This window comes from Heterodontus francisci, chromosome 2 (assembly GCF_036365525.1).
Source record: "Heterodontus francisci isolate sHetFra1 chromosome 2, sHetFra1.hap1, whole genome shotgun sequence".
Classification (NCBI taxonomy): domain Eukaryota; kingdom Metazoa; phylum Chordata; class Chondrichthyes; order Heterodontiformes; family Heterodontidae; genus Heterodontus; species Heterodontus francisci.
Window position 1 is genome coordinate 151889933 of NC_090372.1, and position 18764 is coordinate 151908696.

General features: G+C 41.9%; 1 protein-coding gene across 3 annotated transcripts in view; it reads right to left on the reverse strand.

Annotated features, from left to right (window-relative positions):
* The window catches only part of LOC137347529 (zona pellucida-binding protein 2-like), a 119424-nt gene that overhangs the window by 84195 nt on the left and 16465 nt on the right, over positions 1–18764 (reverse strand). The window contains exons 2-4 of one of the 3 annotated variants that reach the window (XM_068011992.1): positions 17603–17776; positions 7731–7826; positions 183–326 (exon numbers count right to left, since the gene is read on the reverse strand). In XM_068011992.1, the coding sequence (XP_067868093.1) occupies positions 183–326; positions 7731–7826; positions 17603–17776 (414 nt within the window). Of the gene's footprint in view, positions 1–182; positions 327–7730; positions 7857–14811; positions 14982–17602; positions 17777–18764 lie in introns of those variants that run through there. The other 2 variants (XM_068011985.1, XM_068011998.1) reach the window with 2 other exon arrangements.

Below are 18764 nucleotides of genomic sequence, written 5' to 3' on the forward strand. Positions count from 1 at the left end.
ATATTCTCTCTAGTTTCCAAGCAAAGCATCAAACAGCAATGAAATCAATTTTCTGCTCAAGTAAGCACCAGAAACTTCTAATTGCATTTTACTAAAAGAGAGCTTTAGTGAGTATGTAAAGTAAGGAGAAAAGCATTAATGTATTAGGAATATCAACATTTATGAAAAAGTATAAAACCTACCATAAACTGTATACCTGGCCAACATTGTTATTCGTTTCAGATCAAGTGTGTACGTGAGGTTGCAGGTGTAGTTTCCAGAATCAACTACATAAATGGTATCAAACAACAAGTTTCCATTGTCTGTGAAGATGAATCTCTGAGATTCTAAATAAAACCAAAAGAGAAAACCACATGCTGTAAAACAAACAACTGTCAATGAAGAAATAACAGGTACGCGTGCAGTATTAGAAACAACTACCAACCTGTACCCTCAGATAATATGTCATGGAAAACAATGCAATATAATAAATAGTTCCAAAAAGTGGGCCAACTACATAACTCACAAGTAATAATGGGTTAAGATTGGCCTCACAATGTCATGTATATTACTCCCCCCCCCCAAAACTGGCACAGGGATCGCAATGCACAATTAATCTGCACCTGTTGCTTCCAATGTAGGTAGCATGCAAACTCATGCTGTCTGCTCATTTGCATGCTGCCTACATATTTGAATGAATGCAGAATGCAGCCAGCACTAAGCTTGCTGTTGAGTGGCTTCATAATTGGTCAGCGATGCAAAAAGGTGAGAGGCCAGTGCGAGTTCAAGCTAGCCTGCACTCTTTAAGTCAGACTGCATCTCTTAAAAAGGTGCATTCTGAATGGAGCTAGAAGTCATTGCACAAGTGAGGGCGACCTGGGAAAAACACAAAAATGCCACAACATGGGAGATGGCTTGCTCCAAGGCTCTTCATTGAAGCAGTGGAGGCCTTGGTAAAGGAGATGGACAGAAGGAGAGAGGGTCCATGAGCTTCTCCAGACAGACACTGCAAAGGCAATGGGAGCAGATAGATGAAATGAGCAGTCTAGCCCTGAGGACCTGGATGCATTACCTCAAGAAGTTCAATAACCTCACGCGAGTGGTGAAGGTCAGTATCTTCAAATGCCATATTCCACCAACTGTACCACTAGCCACACACACTGCTCAATTCACCACCCACATCCTTCACTCACTGACCAACAATCTCTATTAACCAAGACTCATAATTCACATTCATAGCTTTACCTCACTCTCACACACTTAGTACTGCTGCATCTCTCAGCTTCCACACATTGCCGGCTATTGAACTAGACTGGCACATCACGCAGACATACAGCACTGAACTCGCTGACACGCGTCCCTATCTCTTGCAGGACAAGGTAGCCATAAACACAGGCCACAGCACCTGACTGTCGGGGGACAGGCACAGCTGCATGTCCTCACCCCGACAGAGGAAATGGTGTTTGCCTGTAAAAATGGTACGGCAATTATCATGGGGGATTTTAATCTACATGTAGATTGGTCGAACCAGCTCAGTCAGGGTAGCCTTGAGGAGGAGTTCGTTGAGTGTATCCATGATAGTTTTCTTGAACAGTATGTAATGGAACCGATGAGGGAGCAAGCTATCCTAGATCTAGTCCTGTGTAATGAGACAGGAATAATTAATTACCTCATAGTTAGGGATCCTCTTGGAAGGAGTGATCACAGTATGGTTGAATTTAGAATACAGATGGAGAGTGTGAAGATAAAATCCAATACCAGGGTCCTGCGCTTGAACAAGGGGGACTACAATAGAATGAGGGAGGACTTGGCTAAAGTAGACTGGAAACAAAGATTTTATGGTGGGACAGTTGACGAGCAGTGGAGGACTTTCAAAGCAATTTTTCAAAGTGCTCAGCAAAAGTATATTCCAGTGAAAAGGAAGGACTGGAAGAAAAGGGGTAATCTGCCATGGGTGTCTAAGGAAATAAGGGAGGCTATCAAATTGAAAGAGAAGGCATACAAAGTGGACAAAAACAGCATGAAACTAGAAGATTGGGAAAACTTTAAAGGTCAACAGAAAGCCACAAAAAGAGCTATAAAGAAAAGTAAGATAGAACATGAGAAAAAACTAGCACAGAATATAAAGACAGATAGCAAAAGTTTCTATAAATATATAAAACGAAAAAGAGTGGCTAAAGTAAACGTTGGTCCTTTAGAGGATGAGAAGGGGAATTTAGTTATGGGATATGATGAAACGGCCGAGGCATTGAACAGGTATTTTGTATCGGTCTTCACAGTGGAGGACATTAATAACATGCCAGTAATTGACAAAGAGACGAACGTAGGTGAGGACCTGGAAACAATCATTATTACGGAAGAGGTAGTGTTGGGCAAGCTAATGGAGCTAAGGATTGATAAGTCTCCTGGCCCTGATGGAATGCATCCCAGGGTACTAAAAGAGATGGCGGGAGAAATAGCAGGTGCACTGGCGGTAATTTTCCAAAATTCGCTGGACTCTGGGGTAGTCCCAGCAGATTGGAAAACAGCAGATGTGACGCCACTGTTTAAAAAGGGAGGTAGACAAAAGATGGGGAATTATAGACCGGTTAGCTTAACCTCTGTAGTGGGGAAGATGCTTGAGTCTATTATCAAGGAAGAAATAGCAGGGCCTCTCGATAGAAATTGTCCCGTTGGGCAGACGCAGCATGGGTTCATGAAGGGCAGGTCATGCTTGACATATCTTTTGGAATTCTATGATGACATTACGAGCAAGGTGGACAATGGGGACCCAGTGGAAGTGGAGTACCTAGATTTCCAAAAGGCCTTCGACAAGGTGCCGCACAAGAGGCTGCTGCATAAGATAAGGATGCATGGCGTTAGGGGTAAAGTATTAGCATGGATAGAGGATTGGTTGACTAACAGGAAGCAGAGAGTGGGGATAAACGAGTGCTATTCTGGTTGGCAATCAGTCACTAGTGGTGTGCCTCAGGGATCGGTGTTGGGACCGCAATTATTTACAATTTATATAGATGATTTGGAGTTGGGGACCACGTGTAGGGTGTCAAAGTTTGCAGATGACACTAAGATGAGTGGCAGAGCAAAGTGTGCAGATGACTGTGAAACTTTGCAGAGGAACATAGATACATTGAGTGAGTGGGCAAAGGTCTGGCAGATGGAATACAATGTTAATAAATGTGAAGTCATTCATTTCGGTAGGAGTAACAGTAAAAAGGATTATTACTTGAATGGTAAAAAGTTGCAGCATGCTGCTATGCAGAGGGACCTGGGTGTCCTTGTGCATGAATCGCAAAAGGTTGGTCTGCAGGTACAGCAAGTAATTAGGAAGGCAAATGGAATTTTGTCCTTCATTGCTAAAGGGATTGAGTTTAAAAGCAGAGAGGTTATGTTGCAGCTGTATAAGGTACTGGTGAGGCCGCACCTGGAGTACTGTGTGCAGTTTTGGTCTCCTTACTTGAGAAAGGATATACTGGCACTGGAGAGGGTGCAGAGGAGGTTCACTAGGTTGATTCCGGAGTTGAGGGGGTTGGCTTATGAGGAGAGACTGAGTAGATTGGGATTATATTCATCGGAATTCAGAAGAATGAGGGGGGATCTTATAGAAACATATAAAATTATGAAGGGAATAGATAAGATACAAGTAGAGAGGATGTTTCCACTGGCAGGTGAAGCTAGGACAAGAGGGCATAGCCTCAAGATTAGAGGGAGCAGATTTAGGACTGAATTAAGAAGGAACTTCTTCACCCAGAGGGTTGTTAATCTATGGAATTCCTTGCCCAGTGAAGTAGTTGACGCTTCTTCAGTAAACGTCTTTAAAGCTAAGGTAGATATCTTTTTGAACAATAAAGGAATTAAGGGATACGGTGGGAGCACGGGTAAGTGGATCTGAGTCCACGAAAAGATCAGCCATGATCTTATTGAATGGCGGAGCAGGCTCGAGGGGCCGGACGGCCTACTCCTAGTTCTTATGATCTTGCCATCACTGGAAAGACCATCACTGAGATCCTGACAAGTGGCGGGGCTGAAACCATCTAAGATGACAGTATGCTGATACCTGATCCTCCTTCTCACAACCCATTTACCCCTTATCCCACAATGTCTAATGATTTACAAGCTTCAGGTGGTCTAAGCATGCACCTCTTGCTTTTCCTTCCTCCCCACACTGCAGCCTTGTGCCTTTCCCCTTTCAGATACCTGAGAACTGCTACCTGGCCAGACAGTAGAGGGATAAAAGACTGCTGATGAAGAAACACTGTCACTTGCTTGCACACTTTCAGCGACCAGTTCGGATATTGACTCTTGTTACAACCGAGGCGGGAAGCGTGCAGTTTATTCTAGTTCCACTTCTCCACAGGTCACAGCATATATTTAGATTTCTGCCCACTGACTGATACGGTCAATCATAGACTCTATTTTTATCCCAGAATAAAACACCAACACACCAACCAGGTTTCTTTAATAAAAAAACAAAATTATCAGCTTATTATAAAACATGTCCTAAGCAGTAATGAAGCAAAGCATAAACACACAGATCGAAATATAACAAAGTTCCCTTTTTACCTTAGACACACACACATACATTTACTCTTTCGAGCTCTAGTACAAAAAAACAAAAAAAATGTTGGCCAAAATACTTGCTAAATCTTGAAGAAAAAAGATATGAAAAGATGTCAGAAGTTCTTTTTGGTTTGGCATCCCAAATACGTATAGATGGCTGTCACTGGAATCTTCTTAGAACAGTTCTTGTCCGGCGACATTGAAGATCAGTTTGGGCAAGCTTTCCAGGGAAAATGCACTAACAGGGGTTTCAGGCAGTTTCTTATGCTTGCTTCTCAGTTTCTCAAGAGATGGAAAACTGGCAGACTTTTTCCAAAGAGCTGGAACAGACTGAGCTGGGTATTCCTTCATTGGCAAGTTTTCTCCAACTGTTTTTTTCCAAACCATTGTCCATATCCCATCTCACCATCCAAAGTAAACCAAAAACAAAGTCACAAGAATCAAGCCTCCTGACCGCTATTAATTTTGACCTTCTGTAAACATCTTTCCCCAAGTCAAAAATAACCCCTGCTGGGTAATTATTTGAAGACAGTTGCCTTCCAGTAACTGTTTACAGTCCAGACCTCTCAGTGACCCTTGTTAAAAAAAAAAATCCATGGACTCCTTTTCAGTTTTAAACCACAAATCTTCAAAATGTAAAATAAAATGGAAGCATTCATAACACTGCGTGAATTTTAAATCATAGAAATCATTGACAATTTATGACACAGAAGGAGGCCGTTTGGCACATCGTGTCTGTGCCAGTCAATGAAGAGTAACCCAGCCTAATACCGCTTTCCTGCACTAGGGTTGTAGCACTGCAAGTCACAGTTCTTCAAGTAGACATCCAAGTACTTTTTAAATGTGATGAGAGTTTTTGCCTCCACCACCCTTTCAGGGAGTGAATGCTAGGTCCTTACTCTCCTCTGGGTGAAACATTTTTTCCACATCTCCCCCCTAATCCTTCTATCAATTACTTTAAGCCTATGCCCCCTGGTTTTTGACCCTTTTTCTAAGATAAATAGGTCCCCGCTTTTTATTCTGTCTAGGCCTCTCATAATTTTATATACCTAGTCATAGAGTCATAGAGAGATACAGCACTGAAACAGGCCCTTCAGCCCACTGAGTCTGTGCCGACCAACAACCACCCATTTATACTAATCCTACATTAATCCCATATTCCCTAGTACACCCCCACCATTCCCCTACCACCTACCTACACTAGGGGCAATTTACAACGGCCAATTTACCTATCAACCTGCAAATCTTTGGCTGTGGGAGGAAACCGGAGCACCCGGCGGAAACCCACGCGGTCACAGGGAGAACTTGCAAATGCCACACAGGCAGTACCCAGAATCGAACCCGGGTCGCTGGAGCTGTGAGGCTGCGGTGCTAACCATTACACCACTGTGCCGCCCCACCTCAATTAAGTCAACCCTCAGCCTCCCCTATTCCAAGGAAAATCTATCCAATCTTTCCTCATAGCTAAAATGTTCCAGTCCTGGAAATATCCTCGTAAATCTCCTCTGCATCCTCTCCGGTGCAATCACATTTTTCCTGTAATATAGTGACCAGAACTGTATGCAGTACTGAAGCTGTGGTCTAACTAGTGCTGTATACAGTTCTAGCATAACCTGCCTGCTCTTATATTCCATGCCTTGTCTAATAAAAGAAAGCATACCTTCTTAATCACCTTATCAACCCATCCTGCTACATTTAAGGATCTGTGGACATATTCTCCAAGGCCCCTCTGTTCATCCGTACTATTCAGTATCCTCCTATTTATTGTGTATTACCTGCCTTGTTGCACATCCTGAAGGACAGTCTGCAACAGATGGCAGATTTCAGTGAACACCTCCTTTGTGAAACAGAGATGTTGCATACACTGTTTACTCGCTGAGCTTGAGCTAGGAGAATTGCTCCCTGAAGAGCCTGGGTAGATATGGCATCTTGCTGAGAGCCCTTCTTCCACTTCCACTTCTCTGGATTGAATTCCATTTTCCACTTTTCTGCTCTACTGACCAGACCATCTCTATCTTCATGCAGTCTAAAACTTTCCTCCTCATTATCAACCACATGGACAATTTTTGTATGATCTGCAAACTTCTCTACCATGCCTCTACATTGGAGTCTAAATCATTCATATAAACTACAAAAAGCAAGGGACCGAGTACTGAGCCCTGCAAAACCCCACTGGTAACAGTCTTCCAGTCGCAAAAACACCAGTCAACAATTACACTTTGCTTCCTGCCACTAAGACAATTTTGGATTCAATTTGCCACTCTCTCTTGGATCCCCAGGGCTTTTACTTTTTTGACCAGCCTATCACGTGGGACCTTGCCAAAAGCCTTGCTCAAATCCACGTAGACCACATTCACCGCACTGCTCTCTGGAAAAAAAGAGAATACTGAGCCCAATGTGAAAAAATTTATGGCCAGAACTGAAATGGTGTTGATAAATATTAGGTCAGATCTCAAAATGTGCTCAAACAAAACAATCTGTGCTACATCTCTAAACTAATGCATAAGTTCACCCTTTTAATCGTGCAACTAACATATAATTAGAAATGAAGCTAACATTGGGGACTATACATAAAGGAACCTTGTGGTTCAAGATGAAGGCCTTTTGAAGAGATTGATATTCCTTGTTAGTTCCATGTAAGACTGCTTCAATTACCCATGGTGGTTGGCAAATGTATGAAGTAGTACAGATAATAATGGCTCCCAGAAAGACTTCTCTTTAGCTTGCATTTACAACTAAAGTACTACCTCTATAACTACAAAAAATAATTTTTATTATAACCCTAATAATTACATAATCCTACATTTAGCAATAGTACTTTGAGAAAATAGTACCGTTTTAAATACATTAGATAGCTGTCTATAATTATTTAACTCCAATGTTAGAAATAGTACCACAAATATCAGTTTACATTCAAACTCAGCTCTGCAAAGGAGCTGTATTGGTCTTTGACCATACTGCTAGCTGGAAAACATCCTTTTTGAAGAGGGAAGGGGAAATTGGCTGAAGGACCTATTCCACCGCTCCACACAGAAAATGCCTTCCATCACACAATATCGAACATTACTGGTGGTGCCTGACATGAAGGCTAGGGCCCAGACTATTGTTTATTTGCAGTTTCAGGATGGCGATATGGTGGTAGTTAAAATAAATGAAAAAGGATGAAAAATAATATTTCGCGCAAAGCAAATTACCTTTAGTAATTAATCCATTTGGGCCAATCCACTGAAACTTTGGATCCACAAGACTTTGGGATAAGAGTTCCTTTGTTAGGCACTGAAGAATCTGGCCTACAGAGTAAACGTGGAAGAAAACTGGAACTAGAAATAAAGGATTTCAATAAGTTAAATTCCTGAATCGTTTAATGATATTCATGATTTTGTCAGCGAAAAGAGTCTTTATAGATCTATTAAATATGATACTCCGTTTAAAACCCTTGGTCACTAATTCTGATCAAGCAGATTCTTGAGAATGATATTAGTACTGTTGTGAAGGATATTTGATTTTTTTTCCCCTGTTACTTATTGCTAATTGCCTGCATAACAACAACAAATGCACTTTAGAAGTCATTCACTGCCTGCAAAGCATTTTTGAGGTGTCCTGAAGATGTAAAAAACTGTTATATTAATGTAAGTTCTTTCTTTCTATACTTATATTTAATTCCCTCATTCATTTGTGCTTCCTTGGTCTGGTATGAGTGCTAGTTTCCTGAAGCTCACTCATCACAAGCAGAGAGTTTTACTTGAGCAACACCATCCTATCTTACAGGATTCTTTCAAGCTGTGTCCCTTTGAGAAGTTAATGTGGTATTCTATACTTCTAACTGATGCTATATTTGAAGATAGTGCTCTAAGTAACAGGGAATTGTATTTTTTGGTAATAGTGCAGGACCTATTTTTCAGCAGAAATATAGCTTACAGTAAAGGTCTTGTGAAAATTCTCCCCAAGTCTTTGGGGCATATTCTTGTTTTTGGAAAAAAAAGTTAGGCAAAGTTGGTGTTTAAAGGCACTGATATTTAATGATCAGTTGGCTTTCTTGCAAAAAGGCCTATTGCAGATACAGTATAATTTAAACCAGAATATGGGCACTGACCAAGATACATGATAAAAAATGGTTACCCAATATGGGAAAGCCCAAAGTTAAAAAAAAATCAGCAAACTACTTAATTAGCAGTTAAAAACAATAGGCTTTTTTGATCATTAAATATCAGTGACTTTAAAAACCAACTTTGCATAACGTCTTTCCAAAAACAAGAATATGTCCCAAAGACTTGGGGAGAATTTTCACAAGACCTTTACTGTAAGCTATATTTCTGCTGAAAAATAGACAAATGTACAATGGAGATAGAGTAGGTGAAGAGAGACATTTAGTATATGAGAAATAAACCTTGGAGACTGTACAACTTAGATAAGAGGGGCCTACTGTTCTGCTAACAAATTCTACCAACATCTTTATCTGGGAGGCTGACTACAAGGGGCTTTACATGATGAAAAATTACTCAAAGAAAATCAAAGAAAGATTAACAACTTTCCTGGCAGGTTAAAATCCTATGGTTTAAACAAAAAGAATATGACTGGGCATTGTGTTTTTGCGAAGTTTCATAGGGCGGTACGGCCCTGTCAATATAGTAAGCCAGGTCGATCTCCTGAAAAGGGGTATAAAAGATTGAACGCATCGGAGACCTTTACTGCAGTCAAGAGGCGCAATGCCGACCAAGTGTCGGAAGGAGAATCTGCAATCACCAGGAACTGACCATTTTGAGTGATTGTATGAGTAATTACTGGGAAAATATTTGAGCATTCTGATGCCAGATATTGTTGAAGCATTTATTTGCTGGGAGTACAGTAACAAGGCAGTTTTTGAAAATTATTTTCCTTTTCTCTTCTTTCTATTAAATTTGTAATCATTTAAAGTTGTGCCCCTTTTAAATCTGTAGTCGTGCTTACAAATAAACTATCCCCATTAAGCATGAAAACATTTTGAGTGAGTCATCAATTTATTCTCTTTTAATTCATGGGTCAAAACGAACTATAAGCTTGAGTGAGTGTTTTAAAACAAAAAGGCTTAGAGAAATTGGCATCCCTGGGTGGGCCCTATGTAAAGAAGAATAAGATTACTGTTAGGTCTTCTGGTTATCTTCTGGTTCCTATATGTTAGAAATAATCAGACTTTAGACTTGGAAATTAAGGCAGAAGCTCTTTGTTTATTACATTCAGCTTCCATGCTGCCTGGTAAGAACTGCTTAGAGCAGTGTCGTGTTATGTGCCATGTGACTCACAAGTGCAGCCATGAATGTGCCCCCCCCCCCCCCCCCGGAACACTTGCAATTAGTTCCTAGCTCTTTACAGATAATATAACATATATAAAATCCCTCTTTCTTTAAAAAACACAATGCTTCTGTATCAATATAACTGTTGCAATTATGAACTTTTTTTCTAGACTAAAGAAGATTTACAATTGACTTTTAGAAATAAAATGAACCCCTTTCAGAATCTTTTGTGACATGTTTTCTTTTCTAAAAATATTATTCATGGTATTGCTTAGGTGGAAAGATTTTGTGCCTCCATCTTGTAGACTTTGTTGCTGTTAGTGGTGAGTTGGCACACTGCAGGTGATGTCATGTTTGCTGCTCCTGGTGTTGTAGGAGTCGTACTTGCTGTTGCTAATGTTGTGTCACTTACCAGTGACGTTGATGTTGTCTCGCTGGATAGTGGTGTTTCCAGCATTGTGACGGTCTTTTCTGTTTTTTCCAGCTCATGTGTAGGTCGAATATAGACTCTGTTCCTTCTCATTTGCTTACTGGTTTTGATCTCAAGAACGTATGAGCTTGGAGTCTCAGCTTCACCAACAACTTTTGCTGGGCTCCAGGTTTTCATGATTGGATCCTGCCCATGTACAGTTTGTCCTTTCAACAGCTCGGTAAGGGATTTAGCATACTTGTTGAAGAGCTCTCCTCTTACTCAGTGAGTTGTTGTCTCACTTCTTCCTGGTCACTTGGAGGATGTATTTTGCTTGGCAGAGTAGTCTTATATTTTCTTCCATTCAACAGCTCTGGAGGTGATTTCATGTCAGCCTTGAGAAATGTGGATCACAGTGAGGAGAGAGGAGGTGAGTTACTCACCACAGAATTCCTAGCCACTGACCTGCTCTTGTAGCCACAGCATTTCTGTGGTTGGCCCAGTTCAGTTTCTGGTCAACAAACCGCAAGATGTTGATGGTGGGGGATTCGATGACGGTAATGCCATTGAACATCAAGGGAAGATGGTGAGATTCTCTCTTGTTTGAGATGGCCATTACCTGGCACTTGTGTGGGTGAATGTTACTTGCCACTTATCAGCCCAAGCCTGGATGTTGTCCAGGTTTTGCTGCATCTGGACACGGGCTGCTTCAGTATCCGAGGAGTCGTGAATGGTGCTGAACATTGTGCAATCATCAAAAAACATCCCCACTTCCGACCTTAAGATGGAGAGAAGGACATTGATGAAGCAGCTGAAAGATGGTTGGGCCTACGACATTACCCTGAGGAACTCCTGCAGTGATGTCCTGGGACTGAGATGACTGACCTCCAACAACCACAACCGTCTTCCTTTGTGCTAGGTATGACTCCAACCAATGGAGAGTTTCCCCACGCCCCAATTTCCATTGACTCCAGTTTTGCTAGGGTTCCTTGATGCTATACTCAGTCAAATGCATAGGGGGAGGCGGTGGCGTAGTGGTATTGTCACTGGACTAGTAACCCAGAGACCCAAGGTATTGCTCTGGGGACATGGGTTCAAATCCCACCACAGCAGAAGGTGGAATTTGAATTCAATTAATAAATCTGGAATTAAAAGCTAGTCTAATGATGGCCATGAAACCATTGTCGATTGGTATAAAAACTAATGTCCACTAATTCACTAATGTCCTTTAGGGAAGGAAATCTGTCCTTACCTGGTCTGGCCTACATGTGACTCCAGACCCACAGAAATGTGGTTGACTCTTACATGCCCTCTGAAATGGCCTAGCAAACCACTCAGTTGTATCTAACCGCTACAAAGTCAATAAAAAGGAATGAAACCGGACAGACCACCTGGCATCAACCTAGGCACCGGAAATGACAACGGCAAATCCAGCCCTGTCGACCCTGCAAAGTCCTCCTTACTAACAGCTGGGGGCTTGTGACAACGTTGGGAGAGCTGTCCCACAGAATAGTCAAGCAACAGCCTGACGTAGTCATACTCATGGAATCATACCTGACAGACAATGTCCCAGACACTGCCATCACCATCCCGGGTATGTCCTGTCCCACCTTCAGGACAGACCCAGCAGAGGTGGTAGCACAGTGGTATACAGTTGGGAGGGAGTTGCCCTGGGATTCCTCAACATCGAATCTGGACCCCATGAAGTCTCATGGCATCAGGTCAAACATGGACAAGGAAACCTCCTGCTGATTACCACCTACCGCCCCCCCTCAGCTGATGAGTCAGTACTCCTCCATGTTGAACACCACTTGGAGGAAGCACTGAGGGTGGCAAGGGCACAGAATGTACTCTGGGTGGGGGACGAAATTGTCCATCACCAAGAATGGCTCGGTAGCACCACTACTGGCTGAGTCTTAAAGGACATATCTGCTAGACTGGGTATGCGGCAGGTGGCCCCCAATGCCATCCCTGGTTATGGCATACGACACCACCACGCAGGCACCGGCGCCATTTTTAAAGGGCTTCAGGCCCTTCGGACTCATTAAAGTTTTTTAAGTGACAGAATGCTGAAAAATAAAGATAGACATTTATTCACATTCTTAATTTCCTCTCCCACACTCCCAATGAAAAATAAATATGTAAATTGCCTTCTACCCCCAAAAAACTCTTTTCAGGTCTTGAATTTAGCCACCCCCCCCCCACCCCGAACTTCATTACCTATGACCCTCAACCCTTCCCACCACCCCCGCAACCAATAGGAAGTGTTTTCCTTGCTCACCCCCCATCCTGAAAACTTCACTCCTTCCCCCTCCCCAAATTAATATCCAAAAGCTCGGGACTTCTGGCAACTAGCCAGAAATCGCCGCGGGATAGCCATTGTGGAAAGGTCATTAATTATTCAGTGATTAACACAGATTTTAATATTGAAATTAAGATTCCATCTCTTAGAGGTGGGGGAAGGCTATCTCGCCGTTGAGGCCCAAGGTGGGCCTCTCCTGGAGGTATTTTCCGGGCCCCCCCGCTACGTCCCCTGACTATTCCATATACACCATATATGTGGATATGTCAGCTATGCCAACTGCTCCTTTACAACCTTGGTACATCTCATCTACTTTCTGCTGAAACACATTCTGGCTCACTTTAAGGCCAGGAATTTGTACCATCCAAAGTGTGTGCTGAATGCTGCCAACAGCAAAGGTTCCTTGTCAAGCTTCATGTTCCAGTAGCCATTTCTGGCATCAAGCTTGCTGAAAAACTTTTGCCCCTGCCAGTGCTGGCGTGATCTCTTCCAGTGTTGGAATAGGGTAGTGATCCCTCTTTATTGCTTGATTAAGATCTTTGGGATCCAAGCAAATTCCTAGCCGTCCATTTGGTTATTGTCTCACCAGGATGGAATTTACCCAATCTATAGGCTCTGTAATTCTGGCGATCACCTTTTCTTCCATTTCTTGGAGCTTCCTTTCAAGCTTTCCTTTTAGTTCTACTGGTACTTTACCTGGGGGATGAATCACTGGTTTCATTGCTGGGTCAATAGTGATGTGATATTCAAAATCTTCAAAGCATCCGACCATCTCAAACACTCTGGGTACATTTGTACCAGATCGCCTTTGCTTCTGGTCGGATGGCGCTTTTCAACGGTTGTACTGTCTTTAAACCTCAGTGTCGCCTCCTTCACCTCATGGTTTACTGAGATAATCTGCAGCTCTTCGCAACTGCTCAACCCCAGAATAGCAGGACCATCTGTTTTAGTGACGTAGAACATAGTTAACATGTTTTCCTTTGTGTGTCCCTCTGATTTGGATTGTTCCTAGCTGTCGAATCTCAGTTCTCCCAGATTCCATTAGCATGACGTTGTTCAGTTTCAGAGCAATTTTCCTTGGATAACCACTTTCTTCCAAATTTTCAGGAAAGATATTTTGATCTTAGATCTTTAGATCTTAGTCTGAGTGGAATGATGTTACTCTGTGCTGCGGTATCGATCTTCAGATTTATCATTGTGGGATTATTTCTCATCCTCTTACTCATCTGAACGGTGGTGTGAATTTCCTTTCTCTGGGAACCGTCACATCCAGACATTTCATGCAGTTGTATGGTTCCTATGTCTCTTGTGTCCTCAAACTCATTGCCATCTTCCGGGGTATGGATGTTTTGGTTTCTTTTCCTACTCATTCGCCCTGTTGCTCTGCCTCTGGTGACTTGTCTACCACCTTCTTCCTTTGTTCCGCAATCTTTTCCCAGTGATTTGCCTTTCTGCAAGCTCTGAAGATTGATCCATATGCAGGACGTTTCCTCCTGTTTGTGAACTCATGTGGTCATTTCATCTCCTGCCCATCTTTTTCTCTGTCTGGTGTGCATTCTTCTGTTGCTGTTTCATTGCATCAACCCAGCTACCTTTCTCTTGGCTTAACTGAAGGCTAGCCGTTTGGGTAGTCAGTGTCTTCATCTAGGTGCTTGTGGCTTCATGTACCCTGACAGTGTCTACAGCCTGTGATATTGTGAGCTTGTCCTCTTCAATTAGAACTTTTTGTACTTCAGGGTGTGCATAACCCCAAACTAGCTGATCTATCAGCCTTTCATCTGTGTCCTTAAATTCACATTTTCTGGCTGCATTTTTCAATCTTGTAACAAAACTGTCAATAGGCTCACCTAATTCCTGTCTGAGGCCTCGATATTCATATTGATAGATCTGATGATTTGATTTTGGTTAGAGATGGGTGCTGAATCTTTCAAAAGATTTTGTCTGGGTTTCTGCTGTCCTCTCCGCTCAGCTCCCAGCTATTAAACAAATTTAATCCTTTATCTCCTGCCGACAGAAGGATATAGCTGACCCTCTCCTCTTCACTAGTGCCTTTTAGTAATCTACTGAATGTCAATCTGCCCTTTTATTTAAACTTCTGAAATACCTCTACGACATCATCAGCTTCCCAATTCATTATGGACTAATGGGCTGTAACTGTGCATTCATTGCTCTGCCGGTGGTCATTTCATTTTCATACGATTCACTCAGTTTTTGTCTCTCTGGCACTAATTTGGGTTGCTTTTTTCAATCTAAGTCAGCATTAAATTCATTTAAAATGTTTTAGGTTTACTCACAGACACCTGCTGCCACCATATTATTTCCTCTGGTTGTCTTCTGGTTCCCATATGTTAGAAATAATCACACTTTAGACTTGGAAAGGCTGGAGTTCTTTGTTTATTTCATTCGGCTTCCATGCTGCCTGGTAAGAACTGCTTAGAGTGGTGTAGTGTTACGTGTCGCGTGACTCTCCAGTGCAGCAGTGAATGTGATCCCCTGTAACACTTGCACATAACAATTAGTTCCTAGCTCTTTACAGTTAATATATAACCGTGACACACTCAAATTTTAAGGGTGAAACCATGCATGAACTAGTAACTAAGCACATAGCAGGAAAGTTACCTCAAAATGAGGGATGGGTTTGAATGATCCTGAGTGGCGACAGCCCAATGTGTGTAGCTGAACAATGGATGCAAGGTACAACCTGCCACCCTGGTATGCTAAAGACTGTTTGCGTTATGGCAGATCAGAGACAGTTTAAAGATGATGAATATGAAAAGATCAAGTTTAGAAAAGAAATTGAGGGAAAGAACACAAAAGCTAGTGACAGAGAGGTAGTGATTAGTAGGTCGTTGAAGGAGTTACAAGCAGAAAGAGAAAAGTATGAGCGTGGAGGTTTAAAGTTACAGGACATGAGAGGATGAAAAGGGATTGCACAGGAGGATGTGAAGTTACAACATTCAAATGTTGTAAAAGAGTGGCATAAAAGAAAACCCTGGGTAGGGAAAACAGTTAAGAGGAAAAGAAATAAGTTAAAAAGGCTCATAGCAAAAGTTAAAACTGCTGCGAGAAAGGAATAGACATCATGTTCTGTTTTAAGATAAAGGCAACTGGATTTTATTTTGAATGAAAGTCTGTTGATATCTGTGTGTGCCTGTGTTCTTCTCTGCAGAGCTAAAAGTCATTAACCCTTTGTAGTCTTGCCTTTAATATTGGGAGCGTGTTTGTTACTTATCCTCTCTATGTGTGCGCACTTGTGCGTATTTTTGAGAGAAACATGAGTCATGTTTTAATTTTGATCCAGCTGAAAGGCAGTCAGAGCCTTAGTTTAATATCTCATCCAAATGTCAATGCACTTCCAAACTTATAGCTCTTTATCATGGTTAAAAACATCCTGAGACAGATAAAAATACCAGCACCATTTTGGAGAGGATTTAAGGGCAGATGACAAATGTAGTCCTTATACCGATTAAAATTACTTTAAATTAGCAAGTGATCCTAAGTTGAGAATTTGAGATCACAGACAGTAAATATGTTCAGGGATTGAGAAATAATGGGGGAAAATGGCAGAGGGAAACAAGTAATAAATTGTCTAAAAATTTATATTTAGAAAAACAATACAACAATTTTTGTGGAAACATGAAAATATTCTCAATTTTTTGGTTTTCAAATGAATTTGATGATTAACATTTCTAATCTAACGACTATGTCTGTGCCAAAATCATACAGAACAATCATATCATCTGTTTTTAACCAGAATCCTACAAAGAAACATTCCACAGTCAGCATAACAAATATTATCACAGAAAATGCTGGAATTACTCAGCAGGTCAGGCAGCATCTGTGGAAAGAAAAACAGAGTTAACATTTAAGGTCGATAACTTTTCATCAGAACTGGCAAAGGTTAGAAATGTAATAGGTTTTAAGCAAGTGGAAGGGTGGGCGGGGGGAGGGGAAGAAGCACAAAAGGGAAGGTCTCTGATAGGGTAGATGGCAGAAGAGAATAAATGACAAAGTTTTCATGGTACAAAGCCAAGTAAAGAAACAAAAGATGTGTCTGGATGAGGTGTAAATGGCAGGAGAGCAGCCATCTGAACATGAAGTAAAGGAATTAAGAAGGAAAGAGGGGTGGGGTGGGGAGAGGGAAGCAAAAAAACACGAGTAAAGAAAAAAATGGGGTCAGAGGTTGTGATCTAAAATTATTGAATTCAATGTTGAGTCCAGAAGGCTGTAAAAGTGCCCAGTGGAAAGATGAGGTGCTGTCCCTCGAGTTTGCATTGAGCTTCATTGGAACACTGTCGCTGGCCAAGGACAGAAAGGTCAGAGTGGGAGCAAGGTGGAGAATTAAAATGACAAGTGGCAGGCAGTTCAGGGTTGCGCTTGCTGACTGAACGGAGGTGTTCAGCAAAATGGTCACCCAGTCTGCGTTTAGTCTCCCAAATGTACAGGAAACCACATTCTGAGCAGCGAATACAGTTTACTAAATTGAAAGAAGTACAAATAAATCCTGTTTCACTTGGAAGGAATGTTTGGGGCCTCGACGGTAGGAAGGGAGGAGGTAAAAGGGCAGGTGGTGCATCTCCTGCGCTAGCACAGAAAGGTGCCGTAGGAAAGTGGAGGGGGGGGGGTGGCGGCGGTATTGGGGGTGACAGAGAAGCGGAATGGTCCCTTTGGAATGCTGAAAAGGGAGGGGGGGGGGGGGAAGAAATATTTGCTGGTGGCATCACGCTGAAGGTGGCAGAAGTGGCAGAGAATGATCCGTTGAATGCGGAAGCTGGTGGGGTGGAGGATGAGGACAAGGGGAACCCTATCATTGTTCGGGAAGGGAGGGGAAGGCATGACAGCAGAAGTGTGTGAAATAGATCGTACACAGTTGAGGGCCCTGTCAACCACAGTGGGGCAGGGGGGCGGAAGGAGTGGGGGGAATCCCCTGTGGAGGATTTCCAGCATTTTCTGCTTTGTTTCAGATTTCCAGCATCTGCAGTATTTTGCTTTTGTATAACCAATATTATGACTTGCTCATTAAGTGCATTTGCAAAACTGAATGGTAAAATTCAGCATTATCTTGATTATGCAAATTTACCTTACCTGTTTCTCCTTCTACACCAATGACTTGATCTGCTAAGGATGTTGAGATAACCTGTGATGATGTATCTGGTAAGCTTGCGAACATTCCCTGTAATTTACTGTCATCATCCCTCTTTAATCTTGAATTTCTTTTATGTAAACACCATTCACCATTTTTCTGACAGAGATTTCCATCTAAATCAGAATTTATGGATAACATGAGTAACTCATTTAGTCATATCATAATATTCAAAATTGAAAAGATACTGAATACAGCAGTCGCATTGGAACACATTTATAATTCAGAAAAGGCCACCCAGCTCATTAAATAGTAATCTAGACCTTTAGTGGCTTCTGGCATGTCATTTGCCTATAAGTGGGTAGAGTGGACAAGTGCTGACAGTTCCAAATAATGTTAATTAAATAAATAAATAAATTCTACATTTAGTCATAGTTTCTCAAGAAAAGGAGGGGGGCATTGATAGAACCAAAGGTGTTTCTCCCTAGGAGTAGGGTGAGGCAACCTGTTCTCCTGTTCCACAGTTCCTGATTGGAAATCTGTATTAACAGGGGATGCAGAGGAGATTTATGCAGAGGATGAGGGAACTCAATTATGTGGAGAGACTAAAGAAGTTGGGATTGTTCTCCTGAGAATAGAGAGGAAAACGAAGAGATTTAATAGAGGCATTCAAAATTATGAGCGTTTTGATAGAACAATTTATATCTATATAGTGCCTTGAATGTAATAAAATGTCCCAAGGCGCTTTACAGGAGCATGATAAAACAAAGTATGACACTGAACCACAAAGGGAGATATAAATCAGATGACCAAAAGTTTGGTCAAAGAGATGAAATAGGTTTTAAGGAGTGTCTTAAAGGAGGAAAGTGATGTGGAGAGGCGGAGAGGTGCGGGGAGGGTATTCCAGAGCTTGGGACCTAGGCAGCTGAAGGCATGGCCACCACTGGTGGAGCAATTAAAATCAGGGATTCACAGATTTCACAATTAGAGGAGTGCAGCTATCTTGGAAGGTTCCGGTGCTGGAGGAGATTACAGAGATTGGAAGGGGCAAGGTCATGGAGGGAATTGAAAATAAAGATGAGAATTTTAAACTCAAGACATTGCTTGGCCAAGAGCCAATGTAGGTCAGCGAGCACAGGGGTGATAGGAGAACTGGACTTGGTG